The following is a 16,125-nucleotide window of genomic DNA, read 5'->3' on the forward strand; positions in this document are numbered from 1 at the left end:
TATATGGTACGATCCCATTTACATCAAAATCTTAAAACAGATAAAACTATATCATGGTTAAAAAAAAAAATCAGAACGTTGGTTGCCCTAGAAGAAATGGAAGCAGAGATTGACAGAGAAAAGGCCTGGGAGAAATGTTGGAGGGGATGATGACATTCTATATCCTCATGCATCTATACATTGATGTATTTTGCAAAAATATACACTTTTGCTCAAGACTCAGAGAATATGCATGTAATATCTGGGTTGTCCATTGTATGAAAAGTGATTGGGATGCAATGAGTTAATGCAAATGATTCAATGAAATCCCAGTCAAAACCCCAGAAAGTTATTTTGTGGATATCAATAAACTGATTCTTAGGTTAGACAAGCAAAACCCCCAGAATAGTCAACTCAATATTGAAAGAAAAGAACAAGGTCAGAGGACTAGCAATACTAAATTTCAAGACTTACTATTATATAAAGTCATAGTAAATAAGACTGGCTGGTATTGATGAAAGAACACACGAACTTATCAATAGAACATAATCAGAGTCCAAAAATAAAATCACATAACCAACCTATCTTGGAAAAAGTTGCAAAAGCAATACAATCGAGCAAAGATAGTATTTTCAACAAATGTTTCTGGAACAACTGCACATCTACATGCAAAAACAGCAACAAAAAGAATCCACACACAGACTTTAAATCCTTCACAAAAAGTAACTCAAAAAGGATCATAGAACTAAATGCAAAACACAAAACTATAAAACTTAAAGATGATAAAATAGAAGATCTTTTTCTTCTTTTTCTCTTTTTATATTAGGACACGATTGTATAAATTTTTAGGTACATGTGATAGTTTGATACATGCATACAACACTTAATAATCAAATCAGGATAACTGGGATAGTCATCACCTCAAACATGTATCATTTCTTTGTGTAGTAGCATTCTAAATATTTTCTTTCAGCTATTTTGAAACACACAATAAGTTATTGTTAACTATAGCACACTAAGTGTCTACATAAATCCAAAGGATTTAAGAAAAGGAAAATAATTGAAATATTAAAATGTATAAAATGTCCAATTATTGCATAAAACTACTGTTTCAAGCAGAATCAAATTTGAAATTCTAAGCATTAATTTAAATGAATTATTTATAGTTTATATTGTTAAAAAAGAATACAAATACTTTTCAATAAAAATGTTATGCCTGTCATGGCAAGAATGTATTAACAATAAATTTATGATCCACAAAAATATAAGATAATATAGGAGCAAATCTAGATAACCTTTGGTATGGTAATGACCTTTTTAATACAACAACAAAGGCACAGTCCATGAAAGAAATAATTGATAAGCTGGACTTCATTAAAATTAAAAATCTCTGCTATAGAAATAAACACTGTCAAAAGAATGAGAAGACAAACTACAGTCTGAGAAAAAATATTTACAAAAGATATATCTGATAAAGGACTGTTATCCAAAATATACAATGAACATGAAAAACACAACAAAAAGAAAACTGACAACCCAATTATAAAATGGGCAAGAGAGCTGAACAGACACTATCATCAAAGATACACAATTGACAAAATACATTTTCTGTTTTCATAGATATTAAACATCATATGTCATGAGGGAATTGCAAATTAAAACTACAGCATCCACTATTTGGACAGCCAGAATGCAAAATATTGACAACACCAAATGCTGGTGAGGATAGTGGAGCAATAGGAACTCTCATTCATCACTAGTGGGAAAGAAAAATTGTACAGCCACTGTAGAATACAGTTTGGCAGTTTCTTACAAAACTAAACATATGTTGACCATGTGATCCAGCGATCATGCTCCTTGGTATTTACCCGAAACAGCTGAAAACGTATGTCCACAGAAAAATCTGCATGGGGATGTTTATAGCAGCTTTATTCATAATTGCCAAAATTTGGAAGCAACCAAGATGTCCTTCAGTAGTGAATGTAAAAACAAACTGTGGTACATTCAGAAAATGAAGTATTAGTCAGCACTAAAAATCAATGAGCTATTGCACTATGAAAATACATAGAGGAAACTTCAATGCATATTACTAAATGAAAGAAGACAATCTCAGAAGGGTGCACACTGTATGATTCCAACTATATGATGTTTGGTGAAAATGAAAGATGAAGAGGCAAAGCAGAGGTATTTAGGGCAATGAAACTATTTTGTATGATACTATAGTGGTGGATACATGTCATTATACATTTATCAAAACCCCTAGAATATACAACACAAAGAATGAGCCTATTACAAACTATGGACTTTGGGTGATTATAATGTATATTCAATGTAGATTCATTGACTATAAATGTACCACTCCGATACAGGATGTTAATAAAGGGAGGGCTGTGCATGTGTGGGGGAGGGGGTATAGAGTGACTCTGTACTCTGCTCAGTTTAGCTGTGAACCTAAAATTCTCTAAAAATAATGTTTGTTTTAGAAAAAAGCAGTGAGAAAGAGAAAAGAGGCCCTTAAGAGAAAACAAACCACACTGCTGGCATTTCTAGTAACATACGAGAGCACGATTTTGACAGCCTGTTGGAAATACATATTTATTGTTGGGTGTTTCTACTTACTGATTGTATAATGAGTGACAGACCCACCTTTGAAAGGGGCCATGGTTTTAATCCACACAGGTGATAAACACACAATCGCCTTCAGACAGCCAGGTGGCTAGTTCAACGTCTTAGACTAAGCATGCTTTTCTTGTACCTATTCCGGCAAACATACATTATCACCTGCATTTATTTTCATGGAGGCTGCCTCCTATAAAGCAAACTTTGCATTGGCTCTCCCTGAAGAACTATCCCTCTGTTGCACATCTAAATAAGGTTTTAAAGTATGTTTTCAGTAAATTCATTGGAGATGTTTGCTTCAGCAGCAGTCAGGGCAAGTCAAGCTGTGTATTTAAGAACTTGATTTGAACTGTTTTATTCAGTACTTCATGTATAGTAGGTACTTAATAAATATTTGCTGAAATAATGAGTGAATGTGCATTTTTCATTGTTAAAAGCTGAACTTAAAGAAAAGCGTTAATTTGAGGAGAGAGCTTTAAAGGAAAACAACTGTTCTGGAAGACAGAAAAGCTGGGTTCTATTCTCAGCTGAAAAGTATCTGGCTGTGTCATCATCCACTTAAAAATCTCTACCTCTCAGGCTCTCGGTTTTGCCATCTGTATTAGATTAAAAAAATGGAAGAATATTTCTACTATTTTATAAAACTCAGTTCATACGCGAAGGAACTAAGGCAAGAAATAATGGAATAAGTAATACTGGTTACAAATAAAACCCTTCCAGTTGCAGCTTGTATACTGTAGGGTTTTTAATCTCTTAAACATGCTGAATGTCAAGCTCATAAACCAGAATATTTCTTTTCATTTGTAACACAGAGCTTTGCTAATTGAAGTCACAATGGAATTTTTAATAATAAAACATGCAGAAAATAACTTGTAATTAATTCACAAATTGAAGTAGTGACAGTGAATGCCAACATGCCAATGGATCAATATCAATGATTAGAAAACATATCTTTAGTCATTCACCTATTTTTAACTCATAACCCTTTTTCCTACATATACATATTTGGAGTATCCACATAGAGGCCTCTTGAAAACAACCACACCTATATTTTATTTTTTGAATAGGTAGAAGCACAAAGTGCTTAATTAATGCAGATTTGGGTGTGTTGATTGTTTTTCTTTAGCTAATCATGATCTAGCACTGCTGTTTCCACAGAAATTGTGAGAAAAGACAAAGAGATCTAATGGTAAAAAGACTTTGGAAGTCCAACAGAAAAAAAAAAAAAATAAACAGTAGCCTGCTTAACTCACCAATGTCCTAATATTCTGATGCTTCTTTATCTGTAAAAGGATCAGTGGCTTCCTGGAAACAAGGCTAAATCCATGTAGTTTTTCAACTATTGAAACAATTATATATATAAATATGCATCAGCATTCTATTTACATCTATTCAACACAAATAAGACAAAGTAGGCAAATAAAGTCAAATGTGTATAGTATATTAAAGCCAAGCTTGTCAGGAGTCCAGATCACTCCAATTACGTGCCAGCCTTTGGCACATATGATGTTTTCTACCACCCAAATATACATTTTCAAGTGACCTGAAACACAGTACTTTCTCTTACACCACTCCCTCTATCTATATTATATATATTTATATATATAAAATAGATATATATTTCATACATTATATTATATATATATAAAATAGATACATATTTCATATATTATATTATATATAATATATAACATATTTTATATTATATATATAATATATAACATATTTTATATATATACAAATATGTGTAACATATTTGTATATATATACAAATATGTGTAACATATTTTATATATATCAAATATGTGTAACATATTTTATATATATATACAAATATGTGTAACATATTTGTATATATATTTATATATGGAGTGATCTGGACTCCTGACAAGCTTGGCTTTAATATACTATACACATTTGACTTTATTTGCCTACTTTGTCTTATTTGTGTTGAATAGATGTAAATAGAATGCTGATGCAACCCTTTTTTAGCATTTCAAAACTTCAAACTTGCAAAGGAAAGCGGCTCTATTTTGTCAAATTATGGTTACTTTTAAAGCTTTAAGAAAAATATTTTAACATAGGGTCATAAAGGTGTAAAAGAGCAACTGTTTTTGCATACCACCTACAGATCTATAATAATAATATTGTTTTGGGAACTCATTGTCAAAGATCAAAAGACCATTTTCTGTAGTAGGTCTTTATCTTGAGAATTTTAGAAGTCAGATCTATCCCTTTATTTTCTTGCTTCAGTTAAGCAAAGCAATTCAGTCCAGTGAATGCCAGTTTTCTCTAGAATAGGAAATAAAGTTGTTTTGAAGGAATAAACATGCAAACAACACATTCAAAGGTCAACAAAACTTTGTATTTTCTTAAAACTCTTAAAAGGACAAAACTAGGTGAAAGGCAGAATAAAGCTATAAACAAATACCTGGTTTTCAGATTAACTCTTTGCACACAGCATTTAGCTTTGGCCTTAAGCAAATGTATTAAGTGACAATTGTGACCTCCAGTATGTAATACATGGTACTCTCAATGTGTATTGGTAGCCAGTTCTCCATGGGTCTCTAGTGTTTCTGCACATCTTGTGAGCAGAGACAGTAACCTCCATTTGTTCTGTACCATCTCTCTGTTCAAGGATGCTTATATAGCAAAGTCTTGGAACATACAGAAAATGTCTCTCTCTGAAGCAAAAGGCTATTGTATTCATAAGCTTGTAAGATGGAAATTGTATCTCCATTTGGAACAAAGGAAATGACCACCTACTGTCCCCTATTGAGAGACAGCACTAGCTGGATTTCCTAGGCAGACTAAGAATCCCTAAGCATAGCTGGGAAGGTGACAGCATCCACCTTTAAACACGGGGCTTGCAACTTAGCTCAAACCCGACCAATCAGAGAGCTCACTAAAATGCTAATTAGGCAAAAACAGGAGGTAAAGAAATAGCCAATCATCTATTGCCTGAGAGCACAGCGGGAGAGACAAGGATGGGGATATAAACCCAGGCATTAGAGCTGGCAAGGGCAACCCCCTTTGGGTCCCCTCCCCTTGTATGGGAGCTCTGTTTTCACTCTATTAACAACTGCACTCTTCTGATCCGTGTTTGTTATGACTCCAGCTGAGCTTTCACTCGCCGTCCACCACTGCTGTTTGCCACCATCACAGACCCACCACTGACTTCCATCCCTCCGGATCCAGCAGGGTGTCTGCTGTGCTCCTGATCAGCGAGGCGCCTATTGCCACTCCCAATCAGGCTAAAGGCTTGCCATTGTTCCTGCACGGCCAAGTGCCTGGGTTCGTCCTAATCGAGCTGAACACTAGTCACTGGGTTCCACGGTTCTCTTCCGTGACCAATGGCTTCCAACAGAGCTATAACACTCACCACATGGCCCAAGATTCCATTCCTTGGAATCCGTGAGGCCAAGAACCCCAGGTCAGAGAACACGAGGCTTGCCACCACCTTGGAAGCAGCCTGCTACCATCTTGGAAGCGGCCCGCCACCATCTTGGGAGCTCTGTGAGCAAGGAGCCACCCCCCCACCCTCGTAACACTATAATAAAGAGAATGTTTTTCTCTGGAGCAAAGAACAAACAGGCTCATACAACAGACCTAGTGTTCTTCAACTCACAGGTCTTCTCGTGTAACATACTCTATGGTGTGCACTAGTGTAACCTGCATTGCCCTGTGGAAACTGGGCTTAACAAAACTAGCCCAAATGATGACACTCTGGCTACCACTACTACTGTGAAGAATGAACTGTCCTTTGTCCTTGACCCAGGAGTCTTTTGTTTTCTATCACTACTCATGAAACTATGTGTGACAGGCTATCTTAAGAGCTTGCAAAGAGGATAAAATCTGACATTTCACAATTCTTGATATTATTCAGAGTCACTCACTGAAGTGAAGCTTGCTTAAATGTTTCCCTGCCTGACTAGAGCTTGGAAGGTAAAAAGAGGACAGAGGACCTCAGGAAAAAAACAGTACTACCCCTTGTCAACAGAATCATCATTATAATACAGAGTTCCTTTCAGGCAATTAGCATGATAATTTTAACAATAAAAAAGCATCTAGCCTATGGGTAATCCAGGTAGAGAGCATTTCTAATAAAATGAGTTGCTTTTAATATTTTCTCCCCTCCCCAGATTTATTGAGGTAAAACTGACAGAAAATTGTATATATTTAAAATGTACAACTTGATGTTTCATGTGCATTCTGAAATGATCATTACCATCAATTAACATATCCATTACCTCACATATTTACCATTTATTTTCTTTCTGTGTGCTTGTGTGGTGAGAACACTTAAGATCTACCCTATTAACAAATTTCGAGTATACAATAGTGTTAATTATAGCCTCCATACTGTACATTAGTTACCAAAACTTATTCATCTTGCATAACTGAAACTTTTACAAACATCTTCGTGATTTGATTTTTGCCCAGGCCTCTTAAATGACTAAGAAAGCATTTTTGCTAAAACTCAAATATTTTTTAGATTCATTTTTCCCATTTATAAAATATACAGAACTATTACATGCACTTGGATCTTATTAACCTAGGACTCTGATTTTTTAATTATTCTTCAATAGTTCTTGCACAATCACAAAAACAGGGGTAAGATGGTGTCAGTTAATAATGAGATACAATTTATTAGAAAAAAATAAAAAATTTTTCAAACATAATTTATTTTATTAGAAAAAATTATGAGATTTATCAACAATATTCAGCCTTTTTGGCATATACAGAATAAACATATCAATATATTAATTGGTATAATCCTTACTATTTAGTTAATTAATTCTTTAACTAATATTCTTTTAACTCCTCTCACCGTGGACATATTTGCTCTCAGATGGTGGTCCGAATTGCTTCCTGACCTCTGCAAAATATATTAACATTTTAAAGGACCTTTCTTGAATATGCTGCCAGCAATCGCATATTTCAGAAGGGATAGCAAATTTCTTCCTCAGTCAGGAAATAATGCTCCTGGGTCTGCCTGAAGGTTCACAGCCTCTAAGCAGTCAAAGTTTTGATGTTTTCTTTAATGTTTGTCTCTTTCCCTAGAGTTCTCTACTGCCACTCTTCACCAATCCACATCTATCACTCTTTAATATTGAAAGTTGAAAAAATCACATCCCACAAAGGAATTCTTTGAATTATACTGTACTATCAAAAATAGCAACCGTCTTAGGAATTATTAAATCATGTACCCCCTTTGCCCCATTTGCTCAGTAACTACCCTTACAGATAAACATTTTGATTTAGTAAGTAAGAGAACCATAAGTCAATTTAGATTTGCAGAGGTAGCGCTGCACTACAAAGTTGGACATAGTAGTATCTGGTTAAATGGAGATAAAAGCATTTTAAGGACTTTAAGTGGTCCCACTAGGTATACTCAAAGAATATTCTTGTCTGTCCTCATAAGATCTTCCCTCAAGCCTGACTTTGATTATAATCATCAGCAAACAATGTAGCAGTGTGATCAGCACTGTAGTTAAGAAAAAAGGTTGTAAGCTATGTAACTGACCCCAAAAGGATTTACCAGCAACCAATTAGATACATGTTAATATGCTCAACTATTAATACATACATATTACATCATTATAAATATAGCCAGGGGTTAAATTGGGATAGAAAATTACAACCAAGCAAGTAGTGAGAAGAAAGGGATAATGGAGAAAATGAGAATAAGAAAAGGCCAAGAGTAGAAATGAAACAGGGAGCCAAAATGGTAATGAAAAAGGATCACAGGGTTTGTAATTAGGTAATGTGGGTTTAAGTTCTAGTTCTGTCTTGATTGCAGATAAAGCTAAGGTTTTAATGAAATAACCAACAACTCCCAAATCTCAATGATGTACAAAATGAAGTGATTTAAAACCATTCAGTTCTTATTCCACCACAATCTCTAATTGTCAGGACATTTTACTCATCATAGTTATTTAGGCAGTTTGGAATACTTAAGCAGCCCCCACCTTGAACAGATGCTGTTTGCAATGCTTCAGAAAAAAGAGAGTTCTAGAAGATTTTACAATTGTGATCCAATGTGAATTATGATATAATTCAGCCCAGATGCATTGCATGGCACTTCTGCTCCCAACTCATTGGCCAGAACTAGACACATGGTCCTATCCAAGCACAAAAATGCCAAGACATGTAAGCCTATGTTACTATCACATGAATGTGGGGAGAACAGGAAATACATTGCATACAGGCCAAATTACTACAAAAGTACTCATTCTGTAACCTCTATTAAGTTATTTAGATTGTGTATCTCCAAATACTGCTGTCTGGCTTTCCAGCTGTGACGTTAATTAGTAAGTATCTATGAACTCCAATTTCCCCATTTACAAATTAGCAATAAAATCACTTATGCCATGAGAATATTCATATAATTAAGTAACCTAATGTATGGAATTATAGCTAACAGAGTACCTGCTATACAGTCAATGCCCAGTGACATGTTAAGTCAAGTTCTTCATGGCTGTTCTGAGTACACTAATTCTAAAGACGGCTCAAAATTTGTGAGTGTCCAAGGAACTTTCTCACAAATGCACAAGACTGTAAATAGTTACTACACTGTGCTCACACACAGATTTTGGGTCACAGACCTGCAATTAGGATAGTTAAGTATTGCTTCCTAGTGAGTCTTCATGGGGAGGTTGGCCTAAATGAGGACTGCAACAACCATCAGGAGAAGACATTCATTTCAGAAATGGACATGGGGATTCTATGGTTGTGCTTGTGGAGGAACAAGAGAAACAAACTGAAAGAACATAAGATATTTCTCCTGAGGTCAGTGTCATTTTGCTTTATTATCATCATCGTCTTTATTTATTTTCTGGCCTTTTCTTCCCTATGTCTGCCCTACCTTTGCTTTTACCTGCCTTTAAGGACCTCATTAGTTCTGTCATTCTCTCTCGTCCTTGGGAAAGTTACTTTACCTCTCTGGGTTTTAATAATGTCATGTGAATAAATAGGAATAATATTCCCTACATCCCAGGATTATTATATAAATTACAACAATTAGTGTATATGAAACCACCTGGCATGATATGAGTATGCAATATTTAAGTTAAAATGGTAAATAAAATCCACTTTTGGAATTTGGATTTGGTCATTGTATTTTACAAATCTAGAGAGTGAATGAATTCCTACATACGATGTTCCATACATGCTTGTTGAGTAAACACATGGGATAAAACATATGATTGGCTTCCTCTCTTATCTGTAGATTATAAGTAAGATTTCTATAATTAGCATGATAGATAGTTGTGTCATTCATTTTTATCTCAAGATACCGACAAATTTTCAATTACATTTATGTTTACATATAGTTATAAATGATATGCCTGCATATTTTTATATTTGTATCTACAACATTTCAATGTAATCTGACAAACAGGTTTCATATTTTCCTTTTTGATTCCAAAATTGGATTCATTATATGACTGGCACACAAATATTTGGTAAAAATGAGCTCTATATATTTGTTCAGATTCAAAGTACTCACATTCTTCTAGGAAAAATGTAAAATGTGACTTACCAGACCTGAAGATCTATTTTGTGTATTATTTATTTTATACTTTTCTAGTCAATAATATTTAACATTAGCAAAATCTAATCCAAATGGATTTTGCATTGTTTGTCTTAAAAATACAAATATTTACATTTTTGCAATTGAAATAAATCATATAGGTTAAAAATAATGAATAAGAGAAAATTAATTTATGTGATGCTATTAATTTATTTTTAAAATTTGAAGTATTGTGCTGTTGACTTTATTTTGATAAATAAAAAAAATTTTACTTATTTTAATTAATAACTAATTATATAAATAGAAATATATATGTATATATGATAAATGTTATCTTGTTTTCAGTCATATTATAGTCATCTGATAAAGTCATTCATTCTCCATTATTTATTGAATGTGTACCATGTGCCCAATACTATCCTTGATCTGGAGCAAGATGAAAAGTAGTTAACATCCTAATGAAAGAAAACATTCAACAAACTAAAAAATAAGTATATGTCTTGCCAAATGGTGTCGAGTTTTGTGGATGAAAGCAAATCAAAGAAATTGATAGGGAATGTTTTTGGCTTTCCATTTTCAATCATTGTTTGGTAAGGTCTCACCAAGAATGTGATGTATGGGCCCAATGGGTTCATAACGGGAATCAGTGGGAAAAGGAAGGCCAGAAATTTCTGGGATCCTAATCTTGACTGACACAAACAGAAATAAAAGCTCTAATACAATCTTCAAGGTGTCAGAGAAAAGAAGGTAATTCCTGAGGGCTGAATATGAGGGTTGACAATGAGTACAAAGTATAAGATGGGGTTTTTACAGGGACTTGTACAACCCAGGATTCCTAGTCATTTCTGTCAAACATACACTTTCTCACACAAACACACACACACACACATTCACCAAATCTCATCTCTGCTCAAAGTTGTTTGAAAGTTAGATATGACCAGGCATTCTCTGTCTCTGCTTTTAAAATCAACAGTCATATATTATTTCTAACTATTTAGCCATAAAGACATGCAGATATATAAAAGATGAGAAGGTGACTTACATGATTTTTGGTAGGTATTAGTGCTTCTCAAACAACTTTAACTCAGTGTGTTATTTCTTTAAAGCTTTATTAAACCTCAACACATAAGTTTTTCTTTAGCATCCAAACTTAATTTAAAAAAGTTTGTTTATAAAGGTATATACTAACACGTGAAAACTGGTGGTATGATATTTAGCAAGGGAACAATCAGAAAAGCATCATCATGCATTCTACCTGTCATTTTTCTGCCATTGATTTAATTAAACAGTGTCTCTTATGTTCATGGCACCAGAAATAAAAGGATGTGAAAGAAAAGCATAATTCCTCATTTCAAGACACATAACTTAGGGCAGACAAACAGCACAGAATAAATATTCAATGGGTACATAACAATATGTACCAAATTGCTGTATTAATAATGTGTTCTCAGAATATTAAGAGTTATTATTTCTAAACTTCAGCTGGGGATAAAACTGATTACTAGTCCACGAGGCAGGAGAAAGCATGATAATTGAAAAGTGGTAGGTCAAGGGCAATTCTCCAATTGCATATGTCAAGACTAGAAACTTTAAAAACTTACTTATTTTCGCATGTAACTGAATTTTTACAATGATTTTGACATTAAAGTATATTTTTACTTACTTCCTTTTTTGTTGGCTATTGAATCTATCCTTCATATTATCCCAATTAATATATTTAATAAATGTGTGCATTTAGAAAATTCCTTCACCTTTCTATGACTTAATTTATTGTCTATAAAATGAAAATAGTTACTTCTTCATAAGATTGTTTTGAAGATTAAATCAGATAATACATTGAAGAGCTTAGCTTAATGTCTGGTGCACAAAAGTCCCAGTCAAGACTGGCTATTTTATCAAAATATTTGATACTTACAAAATAATTTCAGCAAAAATATATGCAGCGTAAATGCATATATTAATTCCAAGGGAAAAAAAATATCTATTTGTTTATTTCAAAAGTCTTTCTTAGAGACAAGTTGAATAAGAAATTTTACAAATATATAAAGTTTTCTCCCATAATTAGTATGTTATTTTTGATGTTTTTCCTACTTTCTTAAAACTCAAAAATGTATTATAAAATTTTATGTGATTTAATAAAAAGTTGAGAATATTATTTTCAGTATCACGGACTGCTATTAAAATAAAACATTAGCTTAATTTATTATAAGTATTTAATGTTTATAATTTATTATATGCCTAAATATCAGTTTTTATTTTATACTTCAAAACATTTAACATAAAAAGTGGAGTATTTGCCCAACATTAGAAAACCCCATATTGTGAAAATTTCTAATAATTTCTATGGAAACAAATCCTTTGCTAACCTATATATCTGCTGATGGTGTAGATAATTTTTTGTTTATCTTATAACAAAGCTAAGCATAGGACATAACACTTATTTAGTTTAAAATCTTCTAAAATCACAATTAATATGGGAGTAATATAAATTATCTGGTAGATTGGGTTTCATATTTACTTCTTTATAAATTTATTAGTATTACTGTATGTAAATTCTAATAATTATGTTTTTAATGGGTTATCTCTATTCTTTGTCAAGAAGTAGTTCTCGAAATTGTATATTTCCAAATTTACTGCTATCTCATGTATTAAAATGTGCGTTTTAAAAATAATATGGAAACTACTGAAAGCATATTCTGAAATAAGTGCCCCTAAGTGAATAATAAACCAGAAAACTAATAGCTTAGTTTATAATTGGCAGGCACTATGAACAGATTCAGAATATTGACTGTACCTTATGTCGCAATCTCATTAGAGGCTGATAGGATTTAAGGCCATATCCTCCTTCTTTGGTTGGCCTTCCTTCCGACTCCAGAAAAATGAATCCAAGAACCAAGACAACTGACCAGCACTTAAACATCCTTATTGCTTTTCACCTGTCAAAATTAAAATTGCAAGGAATCAGAGAAAATGAATTATATATTGAAAAACATGTATCATGAAATATTTAATATAACATATAAATCTCCATTAATCTAGTCAAAACTTGCTGGTAGTTGCCAAGGGAAATGAGAAGTAAGTATCTCCAAATACAGATTATTCCTTTGATCATAACAAATACTTTTTTTCATTCAGATGGCTATATAAAATATGAAATGAGAAGAAATATAGGGACTGATAAAAATGTGGTAAGAAAAGAGTTAATAAAAAAGGTTGAAAGAAAAGGGGAAAATAGAGAAAATATTGCATTATACTTAATTTTCTAATTATCTGTACAGAATACAATTATTAATATATAAATATTGAACTTCTCTTTAAGTATGTTTGATGAACAAATCTTAATAGACTTGTTATTTTAATTCACTGGTAAATATTGATGAGAAGTTAATAAGATAGTCTATGATAGGTAGTACTTAATAAATTAACTGAGTACAACAGAAGTTATGCAGGTGGATTATATTTAGTTATTAAGGTACTTTTTCAGTATTTAAAAAGCATTTCCTAGAAAATTGCTTTATAAGCACTTTAAAAGTTTTATGTCTACTTCAGCCTTTCTATGTTTTTGGATATAAATAAGTTGTAAAATGGCATAAACTCATTATTGTATAAATACTAAGTCCTTTTCAAACATACAAATCTAAGCTTTGAGCTCAAGTATATCCTGCTTTATCACTTTCGCCAACACACCTCCTTCCCTACTGTGACAGAGAGGAGCTTTTTCTTCTGTCAAAGCCAATCTGTTACGTCTGATTTCTTGAGAAACTTAATCAATTGATTAACATTGCTCTATGCTGTATTTTGGGTTTGTTTTAGCAACAGGGTCTCACTTTGTTATGCAGGCTGGAGTGCAATGGCACCATAAATGACCCTCGTGTCTCAGCCTCCCCAGTAGGTAGAATGGCAAGCGTGTGCCAACAGGCCGAGTTAATGTTTTATTTTTACTTTTCAGAGACAGGGTCTCACTATCTTGTCCAGGCTAGTCTTGAACTCCTGGTATCAAGTGCTTCTCCTGCTGTGGCCTCCCAAAGCACTGGGGTGACAGGCATGAGCCACTGAGTCTGGTTCTTGACTGAATTTTAAACACCCTTTCTCAATTATTTTCTTCCATCTTTAGACAGGCAGAAATGGCCTGTGTTTTAAGGTAACTTCTCTCCTCTACTTTCTCAATTTCTGGAATAGTTATATATATATCATTCCATTTTCTTACCCTAGTTCACTCAGTCACGCTTCTGACCTCATCAGGCCATTAAACTGACTTTTTAGCTTTCTCAAAGCTAACCAGCACAATCACACACACACACACACACACACACACACACCCCAGTGGGCATTCCTAATCCATTCTTACAAGACATATGCTGGCCATTCCATTGTTGTTGTTGTTGTTTTGTGGAAGAAACTGTCACTTTCTTTGGTGTTTATAAGACTTCTCTCTCCTGTTTCTGTAGATTTTGTGATAAATCCTCAGTCCTTTAGTAGGTTCAGCCTACTGCTTTATTTTGCCATTAAATATTGTGGTTTATCAAATCTCATTGCTAGCCACCTGTATTCCTGCTTCATTCATTCAGCCCAGGTTATCTCAACATCATCTATGATCTTAATTATATATATATTGCTTCACATCCAACCTCTAGATTGGTATGGCTTGCTTACTTAACAGTTCCACCTTCATGTTTCAAAAACAGCCCTTCATAGTATGCACATCCTCACATAACACCACACTTTTCCAGATTTTCATTCATCTGTGTACTTAAACCAGAAACCAAGGAAACATCTTTGATATCTCTTGTTTACCCTTTAAACTCATCACTAAATTCTACCTTCTAAATACGTTCCCAAACTTTGCTTCCCCTCCAAATTGATGGTCCCCACTCTATTGCAAGCTGTCAAGACACTTCTCACCTAAACTGTCCCAACCACATCCTTGCTAGTCTTCCACATTTCTATATATGCATCTTAAGTCAACTCTCCACACGAGAGCCTGAGTGATCATGTTATTGCCCTCATTAATAATTTAGCATATTTTCATGTACTTTTAAGATAAAAACCAAAATCCCTGACCTAGCTGACAAGTTCCCAGTGTCTGGGTTCTATGTGTTTCTCTCTCCCTCTGGATATCACCTCCTGTGACACTAAACTTCATTCAGTTTTTTGAACTTATTTTGACTGTCTCTGCTATAAGACTTTTGTAAGGTATTTTCTCCACTTGAAATATGGCCCTTTCCCCCTGCCCCATTTATCACTCAAAAACTTTCACACATCAGACATTTCTCTCAAGAATACCTTCCATGAGTTACTTGTTTTAGTTACTCATTCCCATAGATGAGTTTTCCTTCATTTCAGGGATGTAATTATAAATCATAACCATGATTATTTGAAAAATGTTGGTCTTCTCCATTAGATTATATCTTTTTTCTCCTCCAAACTTTGTTAATGCAGGAAATTGTTTGCTTTTATTTTTGTTTTCTTCAGCATTACATCACCTGGGCCTAGCAAATAGCCTGGCACCTATTGAACAATAAATGAATGCATAAATGTCATTCTGTATTCAAGGATAAAATAAAGATCATGTTTCCTTACATTATCAGTCTGATAATGTTGAATGCAATTCCTATTTCTACTGATGCTACAAAGCTTCTGAAAACTAACCTGAGCAAACTAAATATTTTCATTTGCAACCCATCCCCCCCCCTTTTTTTTGTCATTTTAATGTATAGCCTAATCCTTTTCTCAGAGGTAAATATTTGTTTATAAGACATCTGGATGGAAGATATTAAATCCAAGATAGAGCCAAAAATAAAGCAAAAAGGACCAGCTCAAGTTAAGAGATATTTTCCACAAGGTTCTGAATACATCTGCTGCTTCTGTTGTCCACCAGGAGAGTCAAGAAAGAGGCATGAAAACAACTTCCTTCCATCCTGACTCTGGGTACAAGTGAGGTCAGAAATTTCTTTAACGTGCTCAGTTTTTTCTTTCTCTGCCCTCCCTCTCAT

At 33.6% G+C, this 16,125-nt stretch overlaps 1 protein-coding gene across 4 annotated transcripts in view; it reads right to left on the bottom strand.

Annotated features, from left to right (window-relative positions):
* The window catches only part of FSTL5 (follistatin like 5), a 783,576-nt gene that overhangs the window by 718,244 nt on the left and 49,207 nt on the right, over window positions 1-16,125 (bottom strand). For all 4 annotated transcript variants that reach the window (XM_055276294.2, XM_055276292.2, XM_055276293.2 and 1 more), the window contains exon 2: window positions 12,927-13,068. In XM_055276294.2, the coding sequence (XP_055132269.1) occupies window positions 12,927-13,052 (126 nt within the window). In that variant the 5' untranslated portion in view covers window positions 13,053-13,068. The remainder of the gene's footprint in view (window positions 1-12,926; window positions 13,069-16,125) is intronic.

Source organism: Symphalangus syndactylus, chromosome 4, assembly GCF_028878055.3.
Source record: "Symphalangus syndactylus isolate Jambi chromosome 4, NHGRI_mSymSyn1-v2.1_pri, whole genome shotgun sequence".
NCBI lineage: Eukaryota > Metazoa > Chordata > Mammalia > Primates > Hylobatidae > Symphalangus > Symphalangus syndactylus.